A 26007-nucleotide genomic window follows, 5' to 3' on the forward strand; every position below is an offset into this window, starting at 1 on the left:
AGATTCCAGGAGGACATTTCGAATCCAGCTCTTGGGGTTTTGCAGGGACTTTAGTTAAAGTTTCTGATGATCACAGAGGTGGCTGGAAAGCATCTGCAAGATACACCCCTGTTTCCCTTCATCCCAGCTTTTCTCGGCAGGTCTTTAAAATCGGGCTGTGGATCCGCTTCTGCTTGCCATGAGCTCTCTGCAGTTTGGTACCACTAGGCAGGGTGCTTGTGCTCCTCTGGGTGCATGGGTGTGAAAGGATTCAAGTAGCCGATGATGTTGAGTTCAGAAAAGCTGTTAAAAACATACTAGAAGCTTTTCAGCAAGTTCTGTAGTTACTGTTAAACAGCTTGCACAAGCCATAATACGTGGTGCTAATGTGGGCAGAGTGAAAGCAAAGCAATTGCATGAGTAGGAACTCTGTAGTACATGCTTCATCCAGATCATACTTGTGGGGTTAGATTTCTGAGGCTAGTCTCTTGGCCTTGAAATGTATCCATGTTAGTCTGAAGACATTGCAAAAACCATGTATACAGTTGTTTTCATTCTCACATCTTTCATATAGAACATAAAAGTGTAAGACTTTTTCCAAAGCAAATCTAGTATTTTCTTGTGCACCTCAGAGACTAAGTCCTATAGCGTGGATCAAACAGAAATTGTTGGTATACATTACTATGGCTTTTTTCTACACTGCTAAAACGTTCCGGTGTTCTCTCTGTTCCTTAGCACTCCCAGTTATAACTACGCTCCAAACCCAGACAAGCACTGGATAATGAGGTATACAGGTCCCATGAAACCTATACACATGGAGTTCACTAACATGCTACAGAGGAAGCGCCTTCAAACACTCATGTCTGTGGATGACTCGATGGAGATGGTAAGATTAGTAGTCACTTTTTTTTTGGCTAAACAGGTGCTTGTTTCTTGAGTTAAGCTCCAAGCTGTGCTGTATATGAAGATAAGGGGGAAAGAAGGAGGAGGACTGCATCAGTTTTTTAATAGTGTGTAATCCTCTCAGCTCTGAGGATTTTGTCTCTCTATTCAATATATAAGGATCCTCATCTCCTAAAGACAGGCACCATGAGATGGGTGGTGTAAGCGAGCTGATTTGTTGCCACAGTGCCGCTACTATTTCAGAGCAATATGAAAGAGAGGAGAATCACCTGAAAAAATATACTTCATACTTCATAAAATCTAAAAATGTGTCATCTGATAGTGAAAAGTCATCCCACGACCTGTGGGAAATAACTGCATAACTGTGGGCATGTTTTGATCCTGTAACACTGAATTTCTGAGAGAACAACAGTAGCAGCAAAAAGTGGTGCTACAGGAATCCTAACTGGAATAATCCTATGATAAACCAGGGCCAGGGTGTTGAATGTTAAAAGTAAATAAATATGCCAGTAGATTATTATTTTTTTTAATTAAGTCTGCATTATGTAACAATGAAATCTCTTAGTGCAAGCTGGTATCTTGAACAGAAACGTTTGAATTAGCTAAAAGCTACTCTGGAAAAGAATGGGTTTCCAGTTGTAAGAAGGCAGATTTAAAGGTGTTGCAATTTACTGCTTATCTCTTGGCATTCTTATTCAAAAGAAGCAGAACACAAAATAAGAGGAGTCCTGTAAGGCAAAGATGAGATTATCTGGATGGCACTGCATCAACTTGTTAGTAATGTCTTAAAATTACTGATCCAGTCAAGTATAATCTCTGCTTCATATTAATGAACCTGTTTAGATGGATCAGATACCAGCATTAGGGGAGACTGGCGATTTTACTACACTATTTTGATTTTCTATTTAGTAAAACGGTTTCACTCTGGGTGATTCACTGCAGGTAAAATCAGTTGGGTTGGTTTTTTAGTTGTAATCACTAAGCCTGATGTTTTCTACTGAATTATATGCATCTAATAGTTTTTCAAAACTTACAAGAAACCCCAACAAAAGCAAACAAAGGACCCAAAGAAGAACCAACTCCCCAAACCAAACCAACAACAAAAATGTTTGTTTTCTTCTGTGATGATGTGTTCTGGTTCTGTGTGAGGCACTGAAGTGGTGCCCTACCACCTTGTACCTTTGCAAGTGAAGATGTCACATAAAAATTGATCTTTGGTGCTCCGGCTGGTACGTTTCACATAAAGATTCTCATGTAAATCCATAGGAGCAACCACAAACAGAGTTAAAGCTCCTCTTAATTCTCCACAGTGAGAGAATATGACTGAGTGATACTTATCTGGAAGAGATTTTGCAAATATTCTGCATAATGGGGAGTCATTTGTCTGAAAGCAAGATCGTTGAAGGTTGCTTAAATAAGTGTGAGATTGAAAATACTATCATTTTATTAAAATTGCTGTGGGAAAAATATAACTGTGGAGAGAAGATTTCAAAAATGCTTATCACCTTGAAACTTTTATCTGTGACAGTATGTATTTGGTACTGTCTTGACAGCTCTCATGCAAAATACTGAACCCAAACACTTTTCAGAATGTGGTGTGCTGATGTGTTTACCTTAAAACAGGAAACAGAAGGTTGCCTTGTAATAGCTGCAATATACAGTTAGTAAAATTATTATGGAGTATTCGGAATGGTTCATTGTGGAAACTCACTGCCATCCTGAACTGTTGGTATTTATTTGTATATACACATATGCAGAAAATTATATACAGTATTCTACATGTAGCACTTCTGGGAATTAATTCCGTATTTTGTTTTGCTTTTTTTCAGATTTACAATACGTTGGTTGAAACAGGTGAACTGGACAACACGTATATAATATACACAGCAGACCATGGTTATCATATTGGCCAGTTTGGGCTGGTGAAAGGGAAGTCCATGCCATATGAGTTTGATATCAGAGTTCCTTTCTATGTCCGAGGTCCAAATGTGGAGGCTGGGTCCTTGTAAGTTCTTGGCTGTTGTGTGTGTGTGTATGTAGTGTATCCTTTATGTTCACATCCCTGCTCGTACGGACCTGGCATCCAAATGGAGGCACGAAGTTCTGCCCATCCTGACTGACTCCTCTCGTCTTTGGCAGGGGAGCGTGGCTAGTCAGGAGGCAGAGCTGGTAGCATGTGCTGGTGTAACATAATCAAGGTGTTGTGCCGTGGCCTTTTTGCTTGCGTAGGTGTGCAGCACAAGCCACTACACTGCTCTGGATGCAGTTGAAAAAGCTTCTTTGAAATATGCCCAGTCTAGGAAGTGCTTATTTGCCTCCTTTTGAGGGGTGCAAATAATACACATAAATATGACATTTTCAAGGTGAAAAATATATTGCGTAATGTTCACTGCCCCAGTAGATAATTATTGCTGAACATTAAAGTGGAGTCATTTGTTTCAGTTTATGAAGAAGAATGTATGTAATAGTTCATATGTTATCATCCACAAAAAATTCTCTTTGGTTCATCCTTTGAGATTACATGGTTAGGGCTGTTTGCCGGATGCACGCAAGCATGCAGAATATGACTGTTAATTAAAATGGTAGCTTTGATCAGCTAGGAAATTATGTAAATACACTTTCTAAGCAATTATTTCAATAGCAAATATTTGCACTTAAGTAATGATTTTGGACAGAGTGCCATAATTTGCTGCCTTTTATTTATATCAGTGTGCATGTTTTAGCATAATTAGCACACACAAAGTCTTCCACACACCATTTTTTTTCTTTCCTGCAGAGGAACAGATCTAGTGTGTAATACGGTAGCAAATAGTTATAAAAAAATCTCATTCCATTTGCTGGTTAAATTCACTGATTCACATTATCAGTAGGCACAAAAATGTTAAACTCTGTCGGTAATTGCACTGTGTGTCTAATTTATTTACAGCACTTATGCATGTGTAATAAACAATATTACTTCTCTAAAGAGCAGGGGAGGGATTCCTCAGGTGGATTTAAACATCACCTCAGTACGGAAAGAGGTTTGTCTGCAGCAGCACAGAATTTCAAGTGAGCTGGAATGGCCTTCTAAGGACATTCTGTCTTCCCCTTTGACTGCAGCTTTTGGTCTTAAGGGAGAAGCAATGCTGCTATGGCCCGAGTGGACTGAGATGGTTTTTCTGCAACGTGCCATGCTAGAGACCAGCCACCCCGCCTGTTCTAGCTCAAGGATCTTTACACCCAGAGATATGTAAAAACTGTGAAACCTTCCCACTGAATTTTATTTTGCAGTGGCTTCTGAAGATGAAAAAGTACTTCTTTTAGAATCAGAGGAGTCAGCCTGGCAGAGTCTAACAGAACAGAGCCCATCGCAGTACAACAAATAGGAAGAATAGGATGAAATACCTTGGAGGGGGAGTATATATCAGATAATAAATTGATCCTCCCTTTCAGCCTGATTTTCTTTAAACGGTGGAACTTCAATCATCCATGTTTTGTGTGAACCTTATGTTTTTCCTGCAGAGTAATTGTCATGACTCCCTTTTGATACCAACGAAGATTTAATAGCAGTCACTGTAGCAAGTCATTACTAAGCTCTCATTTCTATTATCAAATATGCTACACCATAATTATTAGTAATTAAAATCAAATTAGGTACATCAATTTAATTCATCATCCATGCTCTTGTCAGTGCCTGTTTGCTCGCTCGCTCAAAAATGTAGCAGTTTTTAAATGGTGTCTCATTAATTAGTGTGAATTTAGCAGCTTTCTTCTCTCCTGTATTTTGAGCTAGAATTCTGCGCTGACACGTAGAGCAGCCCATCTGGTCCTATCCTTCCTTTGTGCCCGCAGATCATAGCACAGCGATTCTTTATGTTCAGTGCTATAGAAGACTGCGTCTATAGCAGTGTGCTCACTTTCTTTTTTTCCCCCCTGCTTTTAAGAGGTTATCTTCCTTGATTATTTTTTTCAAGAAATGAGGAAAAGAAATAGTACACAGCTGATAAACAGTAGGTATATATGTAATATTGTGAGTAATTACACAACACTGTCATAGACATAGTTGAAAGAAGTTTGTGAGCTTCCACATCAACTGAAGACATTTCTGCAAAACCAGACCCACAGTAAAACCAGGTCACGTGTTTAGAAAATGTGGCTGTTCATTTAGCTACAGACTGCTGGGCTGTGCAGCTAGATGCTCTGATCCATGAACTTCCTCATATTGAGCTGTGGCAGCTCAAGGGATCTGGGGATAGGGGCTGTCTGTGCTACTCAGGAGTTGATGCCAATGTTTTAACCAAATTTGAAGTCACTTTGAGTTCAGATATTGTCTGGTAACTGTGGGGACTGAGGAGCGTATGCCTGACTCTGCGAAGTAACAGGGCATGGCTGTTTCTGAGTGTTTGCAGAATGGGTAACCGTGCACTTTGGGAAGATTGGTATTATTTCAATTAAAGCTTTTACTTTATTTTCTCTCTCTCTTTTCTTTCTTTTTTTCTCCATAACTGCTTTCTCTTTGCTTTTTCTTTCCTGATCCCTTTCCTTTTCTTGTTTCGCACTCTACACTGTAGTGTCTAGCAATGTGTTTCCCCTCATGTTCTGTTCAGAGCATGCTTGCTGTGGTATGAGCTGAGGTACTTCTTTCTGTACCGTATCTTGAAACAGATAAAGCATGTGCTACCTGCCAAATCTACTTTTTAATAAAGTCATCAGCATATTTGGCAGACACTTTGATTCTGTAAGATACCCAAGGAGTTTTTCTAATGCTTTCTCATGTTTTGAAAGACTTTTGAACCCTCTTTTGCAATAATTAACTAGCTTTGCCTTATGAACTACTTTGCTTTCTCAAAAACGATCTGTTCTAAAGTTTTAAATTTTCATATTAGTCACTCTTATGCAGAGTTATCTATCTTTAGGTTATGCAACTTATCTATCTTCTACATTTTAATTCCCTTCACGGAAAGGAGTTGGATTGTGTCCTCTTCTTGGCAGATGTCACAAACTAACTCTTTTCAAATCCCTGGTCTCTGTGGAAGAGCTGGAGTTGCTTGCTATCATTGCATAGACTTTAAACCAGGTTCTCATAAATGTTTTTTCAGGAATCCTCACATCGTGTTGAATATTGATCTTGCGCCTACAATTCTAGATATTGCTGGATTGGATATTCCATCTGATATGGATGGTAAATCCATTCTAAAGCTTCTGGACTCTGAGAGACCAGTAAATAGGTAAGAAATGCAAATGTGTGTGTAAAAACATGTGTTTACAGGAGACTGAGCAAGTATTCAGCAACATGCAGCAAATTTAAAGGAAAATGTAATAAAATTACCATCCATATGAATACATAATTCACTGGAAAGTCTAGAGACTATTTGGCAATAAGTGACTGACTGACTTATTTTCATTTTGTCAGGTTCATATACTAGCTGCATGGCATATAGGGTATCTGGGTATACTAAGTGTTATCTGTGTAGCAGTGAGAGGGCTAACATGAAGGTCTTTAGCTATATGAGTTATAGATTTGAAATGTCTCTGTGGCATCATTTGTAGCAAAGCATTTCATATTGAATAAATTGTAGAATAATTGAGTTGAAGAGGTTGCTTGTGTATCAGACTATAATATAAGGACAGGCAGGCACTCAGAATTGCACAGTTATTGTTTAAGACCTTTTGTCAATACTTTCATTGGAAAAAGACTGAGAAAGAGAATTAGGCTGGAGGCTTGCTAGAGAAAATCAGCAGAAAAAGGGAAGAAGGTGATTTGCTTTACAAGTAGTTGGGTGGAGGGAGAGGGGGAAAGGAGCAGCTGCTTTAGAATAGGATACTTTGTGGGTACTGTGCAGGTTAAGAGCCCAGAGTGGAGTCAGGAAATCCTGATTTAATTTGCGATCCTTTCTGATTGAGGACAATTCAGATAATCCGCTGTGCCTTAAACATGCTTACGTTGAAATAGTTTTACTGTGTGAATCTGTTGATTTTGTCCCTGTGAGAACAGATCTGTCCTGTGTTTGTGCATGATTTGCACTGGAGAGGCACATGTGCCTGTTCCGTAAAGCACGATGTCCCCTTATGCAGTGTGATGTGTAATGCTGCTTCTCTGACTAGGGGTGGGAGAGAAAACTGGGGCATAAATTCATTACTGGTTTTGGGGGAACTGCTTCTTCCTCTCCTTGTTTCCTCCTAGGTTCCATTTAAAGAAAAAGATGAAGGTGTGGAGAGACTCGTTCCTAGTGGAAAGAGGGTAAGGAAAGTGTTAATCACAAAGCCCAGCCTTTTTTAAATAGAAGGATACTGAATAGCTAAAGCCAAAGCAGCGCTCTACCACAGGCCATTTAGCTGTGCCAGCAGGGACACGGCTGGAGTATGCCTAATGGCAGTGATTGTGTGATAGGAAGGAATGTATGGCCTTTGCCTACAGCCTGCATAAATGTGCTGGTGGGGTGGGGGAGGGGGAGTTTTACTTGGATTGAGAGATGGAAAGGCATCCCATTTTTCTTTCAGCTGCTGCCCCCCACCCTCCTGCTTGTATCGTGGGGGTATGAATAATTCTTCCTCTCTGCATGTTCATCTGCTGGCCATTCCCTCTGTGCCTCTGCCTTCGTACTTAACACGGGGCATGAAGGGTTTGCAGTGTGCAGCCCTGTGGGGTGAGGAGGATATGGTCTCTTTATATTGACTGTTATTGCCTGCCAATCGTACATGAAACACGCTGTCTTGGTGTTGTATGTTTTTATATGCTTCCTGAGAGCATATGAATAACTTGTGTGTTACCAGAGATGATGATAATCACTAGTTTTTACTGGAGTGTTAAGTTTTGGGCACCAGTGCTGCTGTGGACTTGACAGGTACCCTACTCCTCTGAGCCTTTTCAGCAAACCGTACGTATATCTTGGAATTAATATTAATACAAAAATAAGTCTTCCTTTTTTCTTTTCTTTTCCAGTAAACTGCTGCATAAGAGGGAAAATGAGAAGGTAGATGCCCAAGAAGAAAACTTTCTACCCAAATACCAGCGTGTGAAAGATCTCTGTCAGCGAGCTGAGTATCAAACAGCTTGTGAACAGCTTGGCCAGGTAAGGCGTTGTACCCCTGGCTGGAAGTAAGCAGTTGTAGTTGGGCTAAGCTTAACACCTTAACGGTGACAATGTCCTTCAACTAGTCGTCAATGCCAGCTGATAAATCAAACGGCTCACTCTGTGGCCTTTGCTCAAAACCGTGCTACAGAATTTAAGAGATTGACTGTCAGTCAGGAAATTGCTGATTCAAGTGCCTCTGTATCGATTCCTGAATACTCTTAAGAGAACTGCCTAGGCTGTTGTGACATTTTGTTCCCCACATATTACGTGGTTTGGGATTCATTAGTGATGAGAAACTACAACGAGCGTAACAGATTGGCCTCCTCCAAATACATACAGCTTGCTTTGCTTTGAATTCTTAATTTAACTCATTTTGTTGTTTGGAATTATGTACAATAACAGGAAACTAACATTCTGTGAACTCAGTATATCTCTTAACAAAAATACACTCTGGAAACACACGTGTAGTTATGGCTACCGGCACTCTGTGTGTACGGGCACAGAGCTCACCGACTGTCATCTGTCTCGTTACATAACTGCTCTGGGCAGAGACAGAAGTATGTTCACTTTAGATCTAAGTTATGTAAAAGAATCACAGAATCACTTAGGTTGGGAAAGACCTTTGAGATCGTCAAGTCTAACCATTAACCCAGGACTGCCAAGTCCATCACCAAACCATGTCCCTAAGTGCCGCATCTCTGTGGGTTTTAAACACGTCCAGGAATGGTGGACCTCCACCACCTCCCTGGGCAGCCTGCGCCAAAGCTGGACAACCTTTTGGTGAAGAAATTTTTCCTAATACCCAACCTAAACCTCCCCTGGTGCGACCTGAGGCAGTTTCTTCTTGTCCCATCGCTTGTTACCTGGGAGCAGAGACCAACCCCCCTGCCTGCAGCCCCTGTCAGGCGGTTGTAGGGAGCGATAAGGTCCCCCCCGAGCCCCCTCCTCTCCAGGCTGAGCTGCCCCAGCCGCCCCCCATCAGACTGGTGCCCCGGCCCCTTCCCCAGCCCCGTTCCCATCTCTGGACACGCTCCAGCCCCTCCACGTCCCTCCCGCAGCGAGGGGCCCAGAGCCGGACACGGGACTCGCAGTGCAGCCTCACCAGTGCCGAGCACAGCGGGACGATCGCCGCCCTGGTCCTGCTGGCCACACTGCTGGGGACACCAGCCAGGCTGCTGTTGGCCTCTTGGCCACCTGGGCACACTGGGGGCTCCTGCCTGTAGTTCAGCGCACCTGTGAAATGAGTCCGTTGCTCCTTAGGTGTTCGGATCCAATTTATATGTGTAAGCATTTTCCAGATGCCGTTTTCCTCCTGTGGCTTCTTTGTCACATTTTGCATACAGAGAGGTTACAACGTCCTGTTCTTCCTAAAAATACTGAACTTAAAGAAGTAGTTTGTGCAGTAGTTTATTGTCTTCAGATGTCTTGAGCTGAAATTTCAATGGGTGGGAGCAAGCTGTTGTTTTTTGAATTTGCAGTTGTCTTTGAGAAACTGGGGGAAAAGTCATTGTTTCTGCTACATCGTCCAGTAAGTAGTTTGGGGAAACACAGTTTTTCCATCAGTATTTTCCCTTTGAGAGATCTTTCAACTTCTTCCTTTTGTCTTCATCTTCCCAATTATTTTGAACGTTGTTGTAAGAACAGAGGGGAAGAGAAACTTTCCAAGTCCGTGTTGTCACTGAAACTGTCTCTTTGCATAAGGTAACTCAGCTACATTCAGGCTTTCTTACACTAATTACCACATGTCTCAGTTATGGAAGAAAGGGGGAAGGCTCTGTATTGTCTACACGCATTCACAGGCTTATGTTTTCTTCCATGGATAATAAAATATCTTTGACATCTGTAAGAAGTAGGCATAAAATGTCAACTCCGTACTCTGAATTGCCAATAAGTTCTGAAGTGAAGGTGTGCTAATAAGAGATGCATGTGCTGCATCCTCATTGTCAAGAGACAGAGGAGAAGAATTGTTTTGAACAATTCAGTCAGATGTAATTGGAAGTGATAGGATGAAATTGAGCAAAAAAGAAATTTAAGTTGGACATCAGGAAAAATTGCTTAACAATCAAGTCAATTAGAGCCTGGGAAGGGCTCTCAAGGGAGTCTCAATCCATCTAACCCCTGCTCTAGAGAATATGTCCTAGCAGTCTGTCTAGACAGCAGGAATAGTGGGAGATGAATGTGCTTATTTGAGGATAAATTGTGTCTAAATATGGGTGCACCCAAAAGTCTTTTCAGAGTGAAGCAAGACTAACTTCTCAAATGGCAAATGGGTGTTGTCTGTTTGCTGGTGCTGTTCACAGCTCTGCATAATAAGTAGAATGAGCCCAAATGAATAACATACCGCTGCCTTGGGGTAGTTTATGATGTACAGATACAGTGGTTATTATAGCAAATGTCTCCTGATCCTGCAGGACACTTTTTTATTGTGCATTTAACAGTATCTGGAGTGTTAGTGCGAAAGGTGAATTCTCACAGCCTGATGCAAAGATGAAGAGAATTCTGGGTCAGAATTAGGTGAAAGCTTGCTAAAGTCATTGGGATTCTTTCTTTTGACTTAAGCAAGTTTAGGGGACCTGCTGTTCCATGCATAGAGAAGTCTGAGCAGTGCCAGGGAACCTAAAGTGTGAGCAGGAGGCGAGAAGCACAAATGGAGGACAGAGACTCAGAAGGCGAGTGAATGTAAAAGACAAGGACAGAGCTTAGAGTAAAGGAGAGGTAAAGAAAGCTTTGAAAGCGAGATGGAGAATTTGAAATTCTGCTTTGTGAGCATGCAAGTTTGTGAATATAGTTCCATCACCACAAAATGCTGTTCCTTTGCAAATCTGTCACCCTCCTTGACCTATAATCGTTTTGATAAGAGAGCACCAGGATCATGGAGATGAGGCTATTCACGCTGTTTAAAACCTTATTTCAGAGTCCATTATGTGGGATTTTTTTTTTTTTTTGGCAACACTAATATATGTAAATTCTTCTGAGTGCAATGGGAATCTGTGTGTTGCCATGTTTTCTTTTTCAGTTAGTAGGGTTTGGTCTGTGTTAGTTATTTGCATCCAACAAAGGGTGACTGTAGGCTCAGATGAAAGAGCAGCTCAGCATTTATATTCAAGGATTTAAAAGAGATGAGCTCTTTCTTCCCACATGAAATAAAAAACATTTATCCTAGTACCTAATGGCTTCCACACAAATTTTTTCTCTTCAGTGTAGTTCGGCCTTTCATTCTAAACGGGCTGGTAAGTGGAAGCTGACCCACTTTTATCTGGCGGCCTGCATTAATGTGCTTTTGTGGAAGCCAATTATGATATCAGCATCGCTCTGTAGAGTATTCCCAGCAACTCCACAGTATCATAACAACAGCTGCACAAAATCTCCCTTTAAGTCATTTGCCAACTTTGTGCACATTTGTTAAGCATGCAATACCTGCAGCATTGCTGATTGCTGTAGGGAATCTATGCTGTACATGTGAAAAAAAATAATTTTAAATACTAATTTTGTCTCTAGCAGGACCTAGCATCATACAATAATATTGCTAACTCTTGAAGAAAAATAGTTGTCAGAGTTCACACTATTTCCTTTTCAAATCTTTTTTATTTTCAAAGCTCTATTTATGTGCAAACCTGATACAAATAGAATTTGCAGTTAAATAGCATTAAAAATAGCATTTTATATGACAGTTTTCACAGGAGAACATTCAAAATGAAAAAAATTGCACTTTGTTTCTTTTAGATGTGCTTTGTGCTGTACCAGGGTTATGAAGGGATATTCTTTCTGTAACTGGCATGAAGATACCCTAAGTAAAAGCATGTCACTTGCTCAGTTGGTCCCCCCAGTTCTCATAGGATGGCATGGCAGCAATGAAAACTATTCTGATCAATGTGTGCTTTCCAACAGCAGTTCGTAAGTGATACCTCTAGATCATGGTCTGGCCACCATAATCATTATTAGCTATTGCTTAGTGCCAGGGGTGGAGTTGTAGAAAAAATCACGTGCATTTTCTCCTCCTGAGGGCAATGTGTCTTGAACTTATGTTAGTCAGACCTAGAAAACTAAGTCAGGTTTTATAAGGAATTTCTTTTAAAACTGGGAAGAAAGTTTCTGATCTATCTGTCTTTTGTGGTTGTCCGGTTCTTCTGTGCCTAGCAGAGTTATCCTGAGGTTACTAAAGAATTTAGGTTCTGTTGATAAGGGAAGCATATCAAGCCAGCTAGAGTCCAGGTAATTTTAATAGCTCTTTAGGAGGTCTTTAGCGTTCCTGAATTCCAGTGTGAGTTGCACATGCTCAGCAACTTTCGGGATCAGGTTCTTAATCTGTGATTGCAACAAGAAATGACTTGTTGATAACTTCATACATTAAAAATTTTATCAGCCCTCAAACTGATAAAATTAAGAGGCAACAAACCATGAAAATTAAAACCATGATGATTTATTAAGGCTGTTACTCAAGGATTGTATTCTTTATCAGGAATTATAATTAACAAAACTGTTTTCCTTCTTTAGCCAGAAATAGCCTATAATGATATCCAGAGGCTATTTTACTTAGGATGTCTTTTTGCTTGTTGTTGCTTTACAAAACCAAGAAATTTGCATTTCTTGTTAATTGAGATTTTTAAACTCCTTGTCATTACAGTAGTGGTTGTTGCAGGTAGCTTGCCAAAATCAATACCAACATCTAATAAAACCCCCAGATTTTTCAAATACCCCGATACGAGTAGCAGTGTAGTTTAGTTCAAAAGACGATGAGCTGGTGGTCAGGAGACTGGCTGCTGTCTGGGAACCGTTAGGGACTCGATGGGGGACCTTGGACAAATCAATTCCCCTTTTGGTGCTGCTGGGTTTTTTTCTCCACTGCTAATGTAATTTCTGCTTGGGCTGTCACTGCTTAGCTTCTGCAGTACTAACACAGCAGCTGGGACCATTTGATACATTGATAATATATATATTAATAATAAATGAATTGTATAATTGTAATCTTAAATTTAGCTGAACACTGGATTTTTCATTTGCATGCTAGTTGATTGTCCCACCTGCCTCGCTTCGGCTACAGTTTGTGGCATTAAAAAGCCCTTCAAATTTTCTGTCAATGACTTGTTCATCCATCTTACAATTTTAAGGTTTGAGTGATGTGTAGCGTGTGACAACTGAAATTGAGCTGAGTGCCCAGAGGTCCAAATCTCCAAAAATTGTGAGTCAGTGTAATGAAACGATGTCCAGCTAGAATGGAGAGCAGGCAGGGTTATTTATGTACTGATGATATGAAATAGACGAAACCAGATTCATCCTTTGCCGATGGGTAAATTGGAAGAAGGTATGGGGAGGGGGAACAACAAAATGTTCGAAGATTAAGAAGATAATGCCTGTCAGGAAGAGCTAAGGAACTGGGCATATTCAGTCAAAAAAATAGCTGAGGAGAGAGGAATCTGTCTGCATGGATCTAAGAGATATTATACAGAAGACATGAGCCAATTATTTTCAGTCCGCAAGAACAGAGTAGTAATGTGTATGAGACAAACAATGGGAAATTCACATTGTTTCCTGAAACCTGCAACATCTGAGCAGTAGGACAAGCTGCCAGCAAAAGCAGTAGAACTACCTCTTGTGGCGATGGGGCTTGCGTCTCTCTCTAGATTTCGCTGTTTTGTCCTCATTAGCCAAATAAAAAATAACACACGGAGCAAATCACAGCAAAGAAGAACTAAACTGAAGCTTCAACCCTTTCATGCTAACTAAACTGTAACTGTACTGTTTCATACAAGAAAGAAAATGTATCCTGACTACTCATAAATCAATTTAGACTGGAACTTGGAATATTTCTAGCCATTAAAGCAGTTTGTTTCTAGCTCACCATCCAGTGTGGTGGCAAGGGTGGGGTTCAGAAGGCATCTGCATCCACCAAAGACGATGGATATTGCTGAAGTGTTTTTGTCAGGTTGCTGGCAGGGGCAGGACTTTATTATCGTGTATAAACTTTGATTCTTAGAGCCTGTATTCCTAAAACTGTTAGGGAGGGAGCCTTGCTGGCAGCTAACTGATCAGACAGTTTCACTTTTCACTTCTCTGTAAAAGGGAACGGAATCTCTTCCGCTTAACAAAAAGAGGAGCTGATGTGACACAGCATGATGATTTAGGGCTGAGCTCTGAAAGCTGTATGTTTCAACTGGAATCTTTTCTTAGGCAGGCTTGTGCAATCAGCCCTTTTCCCCCAAATAAAACAATGTCAGCTGAGCGAGATTCACTGAGGGTAATGAGTGAATTGCAGGAAAAAATCCTGCTGGGAAGGTCATGACTATTTATTTCTGATTGGAGCCTCAAGTAATGACATTGAATTAACATCTGTGATTGCTGTGGCGGTTAGAAGGCGTTGATGCACAATAATGCAAAAAACACTTCATGGTGATAGGGGCTGTGAAGGAAATAATGGGGTTTTGACACACAGAAAAATATAACATGTCTTTTTCTGCTCGGGGGTCATTTGCATGTTCAAGGTGAATAGTATTACTGGAGGGAAACAGGGCATCTGTTCAGTCTACAACTGCTGCTGTTAAAACTCGTGTTTCATAGATATGGAGGTCTTAATTTACTCTTGTTGGTACACATGGCAGGTAGTTTGGGCTGGAGGGGAGAATATATGTTACAAACTGTCTTTTTTTTTTTTTTATGCCTTCACAGTGTACCTTTGGACAAGATTTCTGTTCAGTAGCACTAATTTCTCCATTAAACTAAAGCCCAGACTCTTCTGCTTTGCAGACAAATAGCTGGGTAGCATGTGTTGTGCAGTGGGAGGCAGGGTAGAGGATGGAGCAGAAGTGTTAGAACAAGCCCAGCACAGTAGGTGGCAGAAAGCACAAGCACAGCAGCTAACTTGGCCTGCCTGAAGATGGTGGGAAATCTCCAGCTGGAACAGCTTTGATGATTAAATGAGGTGTCTGGAAAGTTTTGCACAACGTGAGTTTGATGGACTTCAGGACATATTGCAAAAGCCGTTTATTTGATGGTTGAGTAGCTGTTCTGCAAGGCTTTGCAGGAGGAAAGAAAGGTTCTTCCTTGGGAGTTTTGATACGAGCTGAGATGAAGATTCTGGGTCTTCCACTGACTTGTAGTGTGTGTTAGTCCTTTTCAGGACTTAGCTCTTATTGAGATGCTACGAGCTATAGAACTTGAATCAGGGACACGTCTTTTGGCCTAATGAAGAAAAGACCTGAAAAGTTGAGGGCAAGTGGTGAGCTAAAGGCACTTTGTTTTCTTGACTGGCTGAGTTAATCCGCTATTTATATGTAATTATGTTTTGCTGCTGGAGGTTATCATTTGTACCTGTGAGCCAAAGTATCTCTGGGGCACTCTAGAGTTCTTCATATAGGGATTTAATTATTTAAGTGATTACCTCTTATAAAATATTTCAGTTGCTTCCAGGGTTTGACACAGGTTTCTGCATGATGGTATGCTGTGCACCAGAAACCAATTAAAAATGCCAGAATTTGCAATGTTTAAAGCTTCTTGAGTGTCAGGCAGAGGTTTTCCCAGTTTTCTTGCAATTACTGTCTTTTCCCCCTAAGTTTGAAAGCATCCTGTGGAAATGACTGCAACTGATACAGCCGTGATACTGACCCGGAGAATTTGCATTTGTACCTACAAGCAGACCAAGCGTACGCTGTGGAATCCCAGACATATTCACACACGTGTCTCTATGTGTTCTGGGAAAAAAGGAAAAGCTTGAGACTTCCCTTCCTGCCTCCACCCCCATGTGTTCAGTGTTTGCTTCTAAAGTCATTTATGTAGTTCTGCACTGCAGTTGTTCAGCGGTGGGCCTGTTAATGCATACAATGTGCCCTTCCAGCAAAGTCTTTAAGATGTTTTCACTGTAGCATACAGCTGCCTTGGAAAGATTTAAACTGCACCAAAAATTAAAGGATTTTTTCCAGTTCACCTGGAGGGGAAAAATGAGCATCACTTTCTTGACAGGAGATGAAAGAAATAGAGAAAAAATATTTTTGGGCCACACATCAGAGCACTTATTTACAGTAGTTCTCATCATAGCATTTAACTTGCCCTCTGTTGAATCTTCATTTTTCATGTATTACACACCTACAGCATAGAGCTCTACTGAGCAGAAAATGCAGTTTGTTCATACGTTTTCAAGAATGAGATTCAGATGAATTGAAATGGGAAACAGCAACAAATATTTTCCCATCCTTTTTTTCATTGTGAAAGTACCCATTGCTTATTCCAGTAAAATAACTTTTACTTCAGACCTCAGTCTGTGCATCAATCAATGTCAGGCATTTATAAAAAATAGTAATAAAATTAAGACTCAGCGATTTATTCTTCAAGGGTTATTTTTGTTCTACACCTCAACTAGGTAAACGTGTCCTGCTTCACAGATGAAGACAGTCATGCAAAGATGTCTGATTCAAGTGTCTTATTGTCAGTATCATTAAATTTCCCATGATTTCTGGTGCTGAATGTTTAGCCGGCTTTATCTGCATCAGGGCAAGACATGGATTGCACAGGAGGTTGGGTGCAATATGGGCATGTAAGAAGTAATTACAGTTTTGGAGACTTGGCCTCCAGTTGTCTGAGGAAATAGGTGGACACATCATAAAACTCTGATCGTTGTAAATGAGAGGATCTGCCGTGGACATAGATAAACCCACTGTAACTGTCCAGTTCACTTCTGACTCCTGTTAAATTCTGTATTCTAAAAGCACAGTGATACTGTTTTCTTACTTCACTGTCATGCAAACAATGGAGTGAATTTCAGTGGAAAATGTAGGCTTTGTTGTCCTTGCCTGGGCGTACCTCTCTGTGGGAGCTGGAGTGACCGAATCTCCCTCGTAAAGCTGCGGGCTGCTGTAAAAAAATCATCTCACTTGGGAGCTGCTGCTGGTTTTTTTTCTGTTCTTTTATTTGGAAAATACTCAATATTCCAGTGAGTCCTGGAGGCACAGGCTTAGGATTTTGTAATGGGGAAAAAGAGGAACGCCTCTGAAGACTCAGCAAAAAGCTGGTGTTTCCGAGAGGCTCTATTTAAAGCAGTAGCAACGCTACTGTGAGGGTTTTTTACGTATCACAGAGCCTTGCTTTGGAGCAGGTGGTGTGTTGGTAAATAAAGGAGTAGGTGAGATGATTTTGTGATGTATCTGGAAAGCAGGTAAAACTCCTGTGCCAGTTCGAAGGTGGCTAAGCTCCCTTGCCCTCGGCACCGCTCTGAGAGCAGCACAAAGGGAGCTATAAGCAAGTTGCTTCAGGTTTTGAGTAACAGAAGCAACCGGAGGTTAGAGATGAGATTTTTCTCTAGTTTGGGTGGAAGAGGCAGGGGATTCTCACCTCACAGGCATCCAGTGCGGCTCGCCATTGCTCGTCAAGCCCAAGGGTGTTTGAATGGGAAAAGCTATTGAGAAGCACTCAAGATGAGGATAAACTCATCGTAACTACAGACTTCCATAGCTGATCCAATCCTACTGACCCTTTTAAAGGTTAGTGAGGAGAAACGGCACTTCTGCAGGGTGGTCCTTTTTATCCCTTTTGTACAGCCACCTTAGGATGAAGCAAATTATACCCTGGAAGTCACTGTTCCTCTTCTTTGACCGTAGAATGAGTCCAGATAACCAGCTCAAACCAGATCTTTACAGTAAAGGAATCCACAACTTGGATAAAATCTTCCCACCATCAGGCATTTGAACTAGGAAAGAGAAAGAAACTCCTCTGAAAAACTTTTTCCCTTCTTGTAGAGTATGGAAAGGAGCTGAAGATGGATATGCAGGCCCGGAGCTTGGTGCTGGTTTAATAGTGTATTGGTGGCGTAGATTCCTGCCAGCCTGACAAATACTGGCTGGTAGGCAAGGATTCTTTTCAGACCCGTGGATAAGGCATGAAGGGCCTTGGCTTACGCCGTAGCTTTGCTTCTGAAAGTTGTCACCTCCATGCTTTTAGCTGTAGTACTGATTTTGTGAAGAAATCCCCATTGTTCTGCCTCCAAGAAACAAAATCAGAAACAAATGCGAGAGCGTTCCAAGGAGTTCCTGTTTTGTCTGAAAATGGAAGATTACAGAAAAATCTGTTTTGGTAGTAAGTGATAGATGAGCCCCAGCTTCCTACACCGAGGAATCTCTGATAGATTGCTGGAGCTGGCTGTTAGACAAAGCACAGTTGGGACAGAGTTTTAATGACCAAATTTTTCTTCCAGAAATGGCAGTGTGTGGAAGATGCCAGTGGAAAGCTGAAGCTACACAAATGCAAGGGAATGGCAAACTTGGCAGCTGCAGGCAACAGCAAAGGCACCTCCAATATTTTGCCCAAGTATTACAGCAGGAATAGTGAAGACTGCAATTGTGAAGAGAATGAATACAAGCTGAGCCACGTGGGACGGAGAAAGAAACTCTTCTCCAAGAAAAGTAAGCAAATCCACTGTATCTTCCGTCTCTGCCTCAGAAACTGTTAGGAGTTTGCTCACTAACACGAGTAATTGTCCTGATTTTCACGGGCATTGAGTTTTATCAGCATATTTACTGTGTATCTAACTGTGAAGCAGTGGGCCTCATACTGGACAATCAGATTTGACAATTTCTCTGTAGGCAGAGGAATGTTTTCATCCAAAATAGGTCCTGTATTTATGGCTTTCAAAATGGGGAAACAGAGCACAGAGCCTGAAGTGGCAAGTAGGCATGTCGTTACATAGGCCATGAAACACGAACACCGTTTTAGAGCAGATACTCTGGTTTTCAGTAGGTACTGCAAGGCTTGGAGCCATTACTGCAGTGATTTATTTTTAATAAGGATGCGTGTGCTTTGTTACAGAAGCTGCTTGCTTCTGACATCCTCTCCTTGTGCTCAGTCAGCAGAGACAAGGCTGACTTCTAACCAGAGATCACGTCCAAAGGGAATGACTCTCTTTCTAGTTTCCTTGGCACAGATCAGGTGCTTTTTCAGAAAGCCCATTTCACTGGCTCTGTGTTCAACCTTAGTCAGACTAACATCTATATTTGAAGTACATAGTCTAATTATAGATTAAAGAGGCAAATGGCAGCAGAGAATTATTATTCACTTGTAATGTTTCTTTCGTCTCACTCCACAAATACAGAGCCTTAATTATTTAGCAGATTAGTCTTTCTGTATAATGACCTGGCACAAGCTTCAAACAGAGAGTTTAAATTGATTTTCTCCCATTATATTTGCCTTGCAAGCTGATTAGTACCTACTAAGCTAATTTTTAGTTGGGAAAAAAATATTGGTTGCAGGATGAAATCACTCAACTATACTTGCTGCTTAAATATGTGGCACAGCAGATAATCTTTAAATAACACTAGAACTTGCAGTTCAATTAACTTTTTTTTTAAGTTGTAAAGAGGAAAGTTCAATCACGGTGAGTCAAATAATAGTAGATCGAAGGCACTTAAATAAGAAGAGGAAAACAATTTTAGTGAGGGCAACATAATGCTATCTGATAATACTTAACTCTTACTTAAGTACTTTCCGTCGGCACTTCCTAAACATTAACTAATTTGCACAACATCCAGAGGAGGTGGATAAGGGTATAATTACCTTTAGTTTATGTGTGAAGGAGGTTGAGGTAAAAAAGAGTGAAGGTTGCTCCCTCTAGCAGAGGAGTCAGGACAGTGGTTTTTTCCCTGTGTTCTGCTGGGAAGAGATGGAGATTATCCTATGCCTTATCAAACCGTAAGGCATAAACTTCAGCAGCATAAGCTAGGATCTTGACAATCACGTCCCTGTTGCTCACGTCTTGAGTAAAATAATTGGCTCCATAGATGCTTTGGTTTTCCCTCTGCCTGCATCCAGGGTGAGCCATACAGTGGGAGACGTTAACTTGGACCTATTGACATAGACCCTTTGATTTGGTGCTGGCTATTCTTTTACGTGTACTTACCTAATAAATCACACGTTGAATGCAAACGAGCACAAAGTAGTTCAAGTCAAGGTAACACACCGAGATTTTTCTAAACAGCTCACCTAGAAGGCTGGCTTACTGGATTGTGCATAGTAAGAGGGTGGCCTGGTGGGTACCCGCGATACGTATTTGGAGTTTTATGCCCATTTTTGTGAGATTTGGAATGGGTTGCACATTTCTGAGGGCGTCTTTGAGGTCTGCTGCTCAGAATTCGATGAGTGCATGGGATCATACTGCAGCCCTGCTTGAATGCCAGTAAATGCTAGTCATTAGATTGAACAAGAGCTAAATAGAACATAGAAGTTTCAAACTGGACTAGCTGCTCAGCCACATTAATGCTTTAGTTCACAGAAGCAGTGTAGTTTTGAAGGAAACACCCTGATCGCTCCCTTTTGTCGTGCACAATAGAGATGGATTTGCAGAGAGCAATTTTGACGGATTCTAACCTACAGTCATTTGCAGGAAAGTAAATTGGGTGCCCTGCTTCTAGGGTGCATCGGGTGTGTTGCAAACCCTGATGGAGGTACATCTTTCGGAAAATTACTTTCGCTTTTTCATTCATTCATTCATCAAAATAAAAAAATAGTCTTTCTGAAAAATTAAAACCAGTCATGTGTAGTGAGAACATGTGGCCTAAAAGACCAGACTAAATTACTGATAGAGGGGCTGGAGCACCACATGTTTTGATAAAATAATTACTTTCTGATGTAGGCATGGTCTAGACACGTTGTCAGGTGCACCAGCGCGTTTAGCAGGCAACGCTGGTTTCTAAATTGAATAAAGCCACTTGCAAAACAGGGTCGTGTCATGTACGTGCCATTTGGGCCGTGTACAAATACACAATCGCCTGCAAAGCTTTTTACATGTAGAAATACAGAAGCATTAATATTCAGTATATCTGGGCTTGGGTGTCAGGAATGTTTGCATTTCTGCGTCCTCTTTATTTTCTTCAGTATGTTTTTATTTTTATAAGAAAGATGAAACAAATCTTTGCAGTAGGAAGAAAGTTGAAAGCGATAGTGAGCTCTTAAAATCTTTGGCTGTGTTGTGGCCTATTGTGTTTTTCTTGCTGTGAATGTGATCTCCTCCTGGGATGAACAAGTGCATGTGATTAAAGGAGTTATTAAGCTGCGTGTAGAGTAATGATGGGAGGCCACACAGATTTGTAAACAACAAACAGAAGTGTGTACAAAGGGGTTAGTGTACTTTTATTCCAGTTTTCATGTCATTCATTTTTCTTTTGAGGTAGTCTCAATACTGGAGCAAAATGACATTCTTTGTTATTAAAAAAAAATACATCAAAAATCAAAAAAACCCACCCAAATCTGAACATCAGTTACTTCGAACATAATGCATTTGAAGTATAATCTTTAATGGCTGTTGTGAGAAACTGGATGTAAGAAAGTCTTTTGGTTTGGGCTTTTTTCTTCTGTGAAATATCTAAGGACACAGATTCAAAATAAGATTTGTAGAAATCCCTAGGTACATAATGCCCAGGAAAAAATACCTGTAAACCTCTATCCAGATTTCTAGATGTTTGAGATCCTTTTCAGAAATTTTACTTCAAAGTGCCTAATTTTACTTCGGTGTTAGAGAAGAAAATGCTTCTTCTCTACAAAATTCTGGGAAATACATAGACATTACTGGGAAATAGCAAGCAGGAATTCATGAGGGTAGTGGTGGATGTTTTCCTTCTGGCACATGTAGAAGCAGAATCCTTTCGTATTGGCTTATTCCATCGTCATTACGATGCTGGAAAATCCGTTGGATCCAAAATACATACATGGAGTGTCAGCAGGGAAGACCAGGAGTTGTCAGCCTTCTGCAGTATTCCCCCCGAGCTCCGGCTTTGGGGAAAATGCCGTACAGTATTCATGGTTGGTTACAGTCTTCTCGGTTATCGAGAGAGCTATCATTTCCGAATTATCTCGGTGCTAAATCATTAATGTGGTGGCTGCCAAATCAGTAACAAGGCTTGAGTGATGAGGGTGTGAGAAGAGTTAAATCTAAACCTGCAGGCTGGGCGTGTTTGTGTCGGTTGCGAGGGTTATGGCTTAGTAACGCGCCCTTGCCTTGCTTTAGTCAGTCGAATAATAACTTAGGATGCTGCAGTTAGTGCTTTTGCTAGACAATGTTGAAACCTGAGATGCTACCAAAAAAAAAAATAGTTGTAAAATATCGGGTGTGTTTTGAGTCTCTAGACTGGCTGGGGAGACCGGTCGCAGAACAGCGTGCTTGCTGCCAGGCTCCCAGCGGGGACAGGCGTGCTTGTCAGGTGGTCCAAGGAGACACAGCTGGAGGAGCGGGGCACGGGAACGTCGTTAGGTTTCTTAGGCTTAAATTGCTCCAGATTCCATTTCCAGACTCGGTCCCGGGGATGCAGCTTTTTAACAGTGCCATCTGTAAGACAGCTGGCGTCTGCGAGACCAGAGGAAGAGAGGCACCAGCACTCGGAGCTTACCGAAGCCAAACTTTCAGAACTTGAGGAAGGGAGTATAGGTGCTCTGGGCCAAGTATTTAACAGCCCTAGAGCTGCTTTGTTTTGTGGGTTGTGTACACAAGTAAATGAATTGGAGAGTAAAACCTAAACCTGGGGGAAGATCGACTCCTAAGTAATTAGACATTGGTATTTATGCCTGCAGTGCACTTAGCAGGTGGGAGAACGCAACACAGATGGATATTGATCTTATTAAATATTTTACCCATATCCTCTGAAAATAATGGAGTTTGGTACTAATGACAGCGCTGAGTCAGCACTGTGGATAGCACGGCACAAACAAAATCCTTCATGAGCCGTCTCACTCCAGCCCAATTTGTTCGCTGTAAGGCTGGGTTAGTTTGGCTGCAAGGGGGAGTAACTCGCGGCTTCTGGCTCTTCGGGGACGTGTGTAGGCGACTGTTCCCTGCAGCTATCTGCTGAGGTCCAACAGGCAGGATTGGCATATTAGACTTGGAAGGAAGGTAAATTGTTAGTTGGCTGAGCTTAACAGCACGAAATGAGGGAACAATTAAAGAAATGGGAGTTTATACTTTGAATGTAATTGTTAGGGTGTAGCTTTTTGGAACTTCCTCCTACTTCTGAAAAGATGGGAGTTTCCTTCTCATTTAGTCCAACATTTCCTGAATGGGTGCCTGAAATAGGGTTGGTCTTTGGTTGTTTTTTTTTTTTCCCCTTCAGCAGTGACTCACCTGGCTTAATATCAGCAATAAACTTTGAACCACAGGTGGAAAATGTGCAAAGCTAGACAATCCAGCTGGTATTCTACTTTCTGTGTGTGGCGTTGACAGGGATATGGTGCTTGGACCAGTTTCAGGTGGGAGGAGATGTTTATGTCTCTTCCCACAGTCCGCAAAATTGCTTTTGAGACCTTGCAATCTATTTGGAATTCATGTAAGGCTTCTGAGAAATCACTTTGCATTAATGCCAAAGCATGCGAATTGACATGAATTTCTGTTGTCAATTTTGTTTGTTCTACCTCCCATTGCTTTTTTTTTTTTTTTTCCCCCCCCCCCCCTGCTTGTTTTACTGGGGAGATTATCCCATAGAGAAAGTAGACTTTTTCTGTGGAGCTTGGGATTGCAAAAAAGATCAGTCTTCTCATTTGGCACATTGGTTGCCTTTTCCCCTTAGCAGATGGCAGAAGGAAATCCCTTCTTGTGAGCTGTGCTGTGTGTCTCAGCTCTGCGTAAAGGAGAGGTGACCGGAGCAGCCAAGGGACTTGGTTGTTTCCAGTAATGTCTTGGATGACTCCAAGCCTCATACACAGAGCAACGACTCAGGCACCAGGCACAGGGGAGAAGAGAGGCTGTACTTCGGTTCAACTTTTTTTCTTAAGCAATGAGATGATTAGGCTTAGTGTAATGAGTGACTCTCAGCAGGTTTTGGCAGTGAGCGGGAAATATGGTCAGTGGTGGACCCCATCATACAGTAGCAAAGTTTGGATATGGATTTAGACTCAATAACGAGGGTGTATTTGTGCCATTCCAGACCAAACAGAGTAGGAGCTCTGGGGATCTGGGCTGGGACAGGGAACTTTGGAAAGCAGTAATGGTGAAAAGATCAATGAGCTTCTCAATACTGCGCAGTGACAATTCAGAGCAAACGTTCCTTTCACCTTCTGAGGGAGTGCGTAGCGCTGGCAGGTGATGCTTCCTACAGAGACTTACTGATGGGGCTGCACATCAGGAAAGTAATTTTGCAAAGAATAGAATTAGATGTGGCTAAAAGTAACGATTCAGGTATTCATCCCTCCTGAAAAAATCAAGCAGCCTACCTTGAAGAATGAGCATCGAAGAGAGAAAAAGCTCAGGCTGAACACTGGGAATACCTGGGACGGCTTCAGGGAAGTGTTGCAGGAATCCGAGCAGTAGAGCATCGTCGGGTGGGTAACAGAAACCCCTGGAGAGCTGGTCTCTGAGGGTGACCCCAGGTCTCGCTGTGGGAACTGTCGTGGTTGGTTTTAAAGGTCTCGCTGCCATCTAGTGACTCTGGCGGGGAAGAGCAGAGTCTCTTCGGATGAGCTGTTTGCTCTCGAGGTGATGCTGAACATTTTCTTTCCCTTTTGCCACCGTTGCGCATCTGCGTTGTCTGCCCTCTCCCTCGTGCCCGAAGGTGTCCATCCGGCCCCGTCAAAAGGTAACGAAGCAGCAGCTCATACGAGAGCTGCAACAAGCATCATTTGTCATCCAGCTAATTCCAAACGTCACGGTATGGGCTGGGGTTTTTCCTTCCACGAACCACAAAGAGGGCCGAACTGTAACGTGCCATTTCTCTCCCTCTTACTCCTTCGCGGGTCTGTGCAGAGTACAAACCAAGCTATGTTCGGAATCGCTCTGTCCGTTCCGTATCTGTTGAGCTGGATGGAGCTGTTTATAACTCGGGTTTGGAGGATGGATACCAACCTGTCTTACCGAGAAACATCACCAAACGTCACAAGACGCAGAGGGCGCTTCTTCGCGAGGAGGAAGATAAAGACGTGGGGGAATACAGTGGCACCGGTGGCATTGCAGAGTACACAGCCCCTAACCTAATAAAAGTGACTCACAGGTGGGTGTACATGGTATATTTCTAAAAACTTTTGCTGCTTGAGTGGCTGCTTTACATAAAGGCATGTGTTAACTTGTGATGAGCGTATTATGTCACTTTTGGATACCCAGTGTAGCTTCACTAAAACTCTTACTCTCATCTGCACGGCAGCTTTTGGTTTTGGTTTAGTTTCGTCACGTACAGAGGGGCATGAAGCCGCTGAAGAATTACAGCGGTGCTTTTGTCTTCTGCACTTTGGAGACACTGATCACTGCTCGGTGTGTGTTTCCACTGAGCTGTGCGTGCAGCTGTGTGGAAGCAGGAAAGGCTCTGCCATGGAAGTGTCGCTGCGCGGTGGGTAACCCGGCCTGTCTGAAGGAATATGTCCCACTTTCGGGTTGCTTTGTCTTTCAAACACCAAATCAGCCCTAAGGGAGAAAGCAGCCTCTCAGAGCTTCCTGTGGTCAGTGCTAGGAAAAGAAAATCTCTATTATGAATGAAGTTGGATGGACCAGGAGCACTGGGAAGTGGAACATATGGAGAGAGAGGCGAGGGAATTGTCTGGGAACTCTTAAGAGCTAAAAATCTTTTCCTCAGCGTGCAAGTCTAGGGACTGATGATGTATCTTCAACTGTACTTAATTAGTTTAGCCACCATTTCCGCTTGTGAATTATCAGGAAATCCACCAATCGTTATTGATTATGTGCATGAAATTGTTTAATGACTAGTTCATGTAAACATGCACGAGGCAGTTGGCTGCTGTTGAAATCTGTGGTTCCCGTTTGACTTGTGTTTAACAGGGTCAGAGTCTGGATGCTGCAAGGAGACACGGCTAGGCTGACATCAGAGAACTGTGCCCTCTTACCCTGGCTCACGTGAATTTCAGGACCAATCAATCACTATTTGTGCTTTTCTTCTGGAACAAGTTAAATTGACTTTTGCTGCCTTACTGGGTGCATCCCAAATCCACACAAGGAATTGTCAGGGAGGTTGTGTGTAATTCATGAGTCATCCCCAGGAACACTTGCAGAAAAGGCGGCAGTGAGGTAGTTTAAACAAAATGAAGGAGTATTGAAAATACTTTGCTTTAATTTAAACGAGCGTTCCCAAATGGCTACGTGGTATTTGTTGGCCCCTAATAAACTTAT

At 41.9% G+C, this 26007-nt stretch overlaps 1 protein-coding gene across 15 annotated transcripts in view; it reads left to right on the forward strand.

The window, feature by feature from the left end:
• The window catches only part of SULF2 (sulfatase 2), a 162766-nt gene that overhangs the window by 124473 nt on the left and 12286 nt on the right, over positions 1 to 26007 (forward strand). For all 15 annotated transcript variants that reach the window (XR_005106603.1, XM_037403289.1, XM_037403294.1 and 12 more), the window contains 7 exons: positions 715 to 865; positions 2712 to 2887; positions 5961 to 6089; positions 7046 to 7102; positions 7805 to 7934; positions 18115 to 18322; positions 24637 to 24880. Coding sequence is in view for 14 of the 15 variants with exons in the window: in XM_037403289.1 (XP_037259186.1) it covers positions 715 to 865; positions 2712 to 2887; positions 5961 to 6089; positions 7046 to 7102; positions 7805 to 7934; positions 18115 to 18322; positions 24637 to 24880 (1095 nt within the window). In the remaining variant the exon portion in view is untranslated. The remainder of the gene's footprint in view (positions 1 to 714; positions 866 to 2711; positions 2888 to 5960; positions 6090 to 7045; positions 7103 to 7804; positions 7935 to 18114; positions 18323 to 24636; positions 24881 to 26007) is intronic.

The sequence above is a fragment of the Falco rusticolus genome, chromosome 10 (assembly GCF_015220075.1).
Source record: "Falco rusticolus isolate bFalRus1 chromosome 10, bFalRus1.pri, whole genome shotgun sequence".
Taxonomy (NCBI): Eukaryota; Metazoa; Chordata; class Aves; order Falconiformes; family Falconidae; genus Falco; species Falco rusticolus.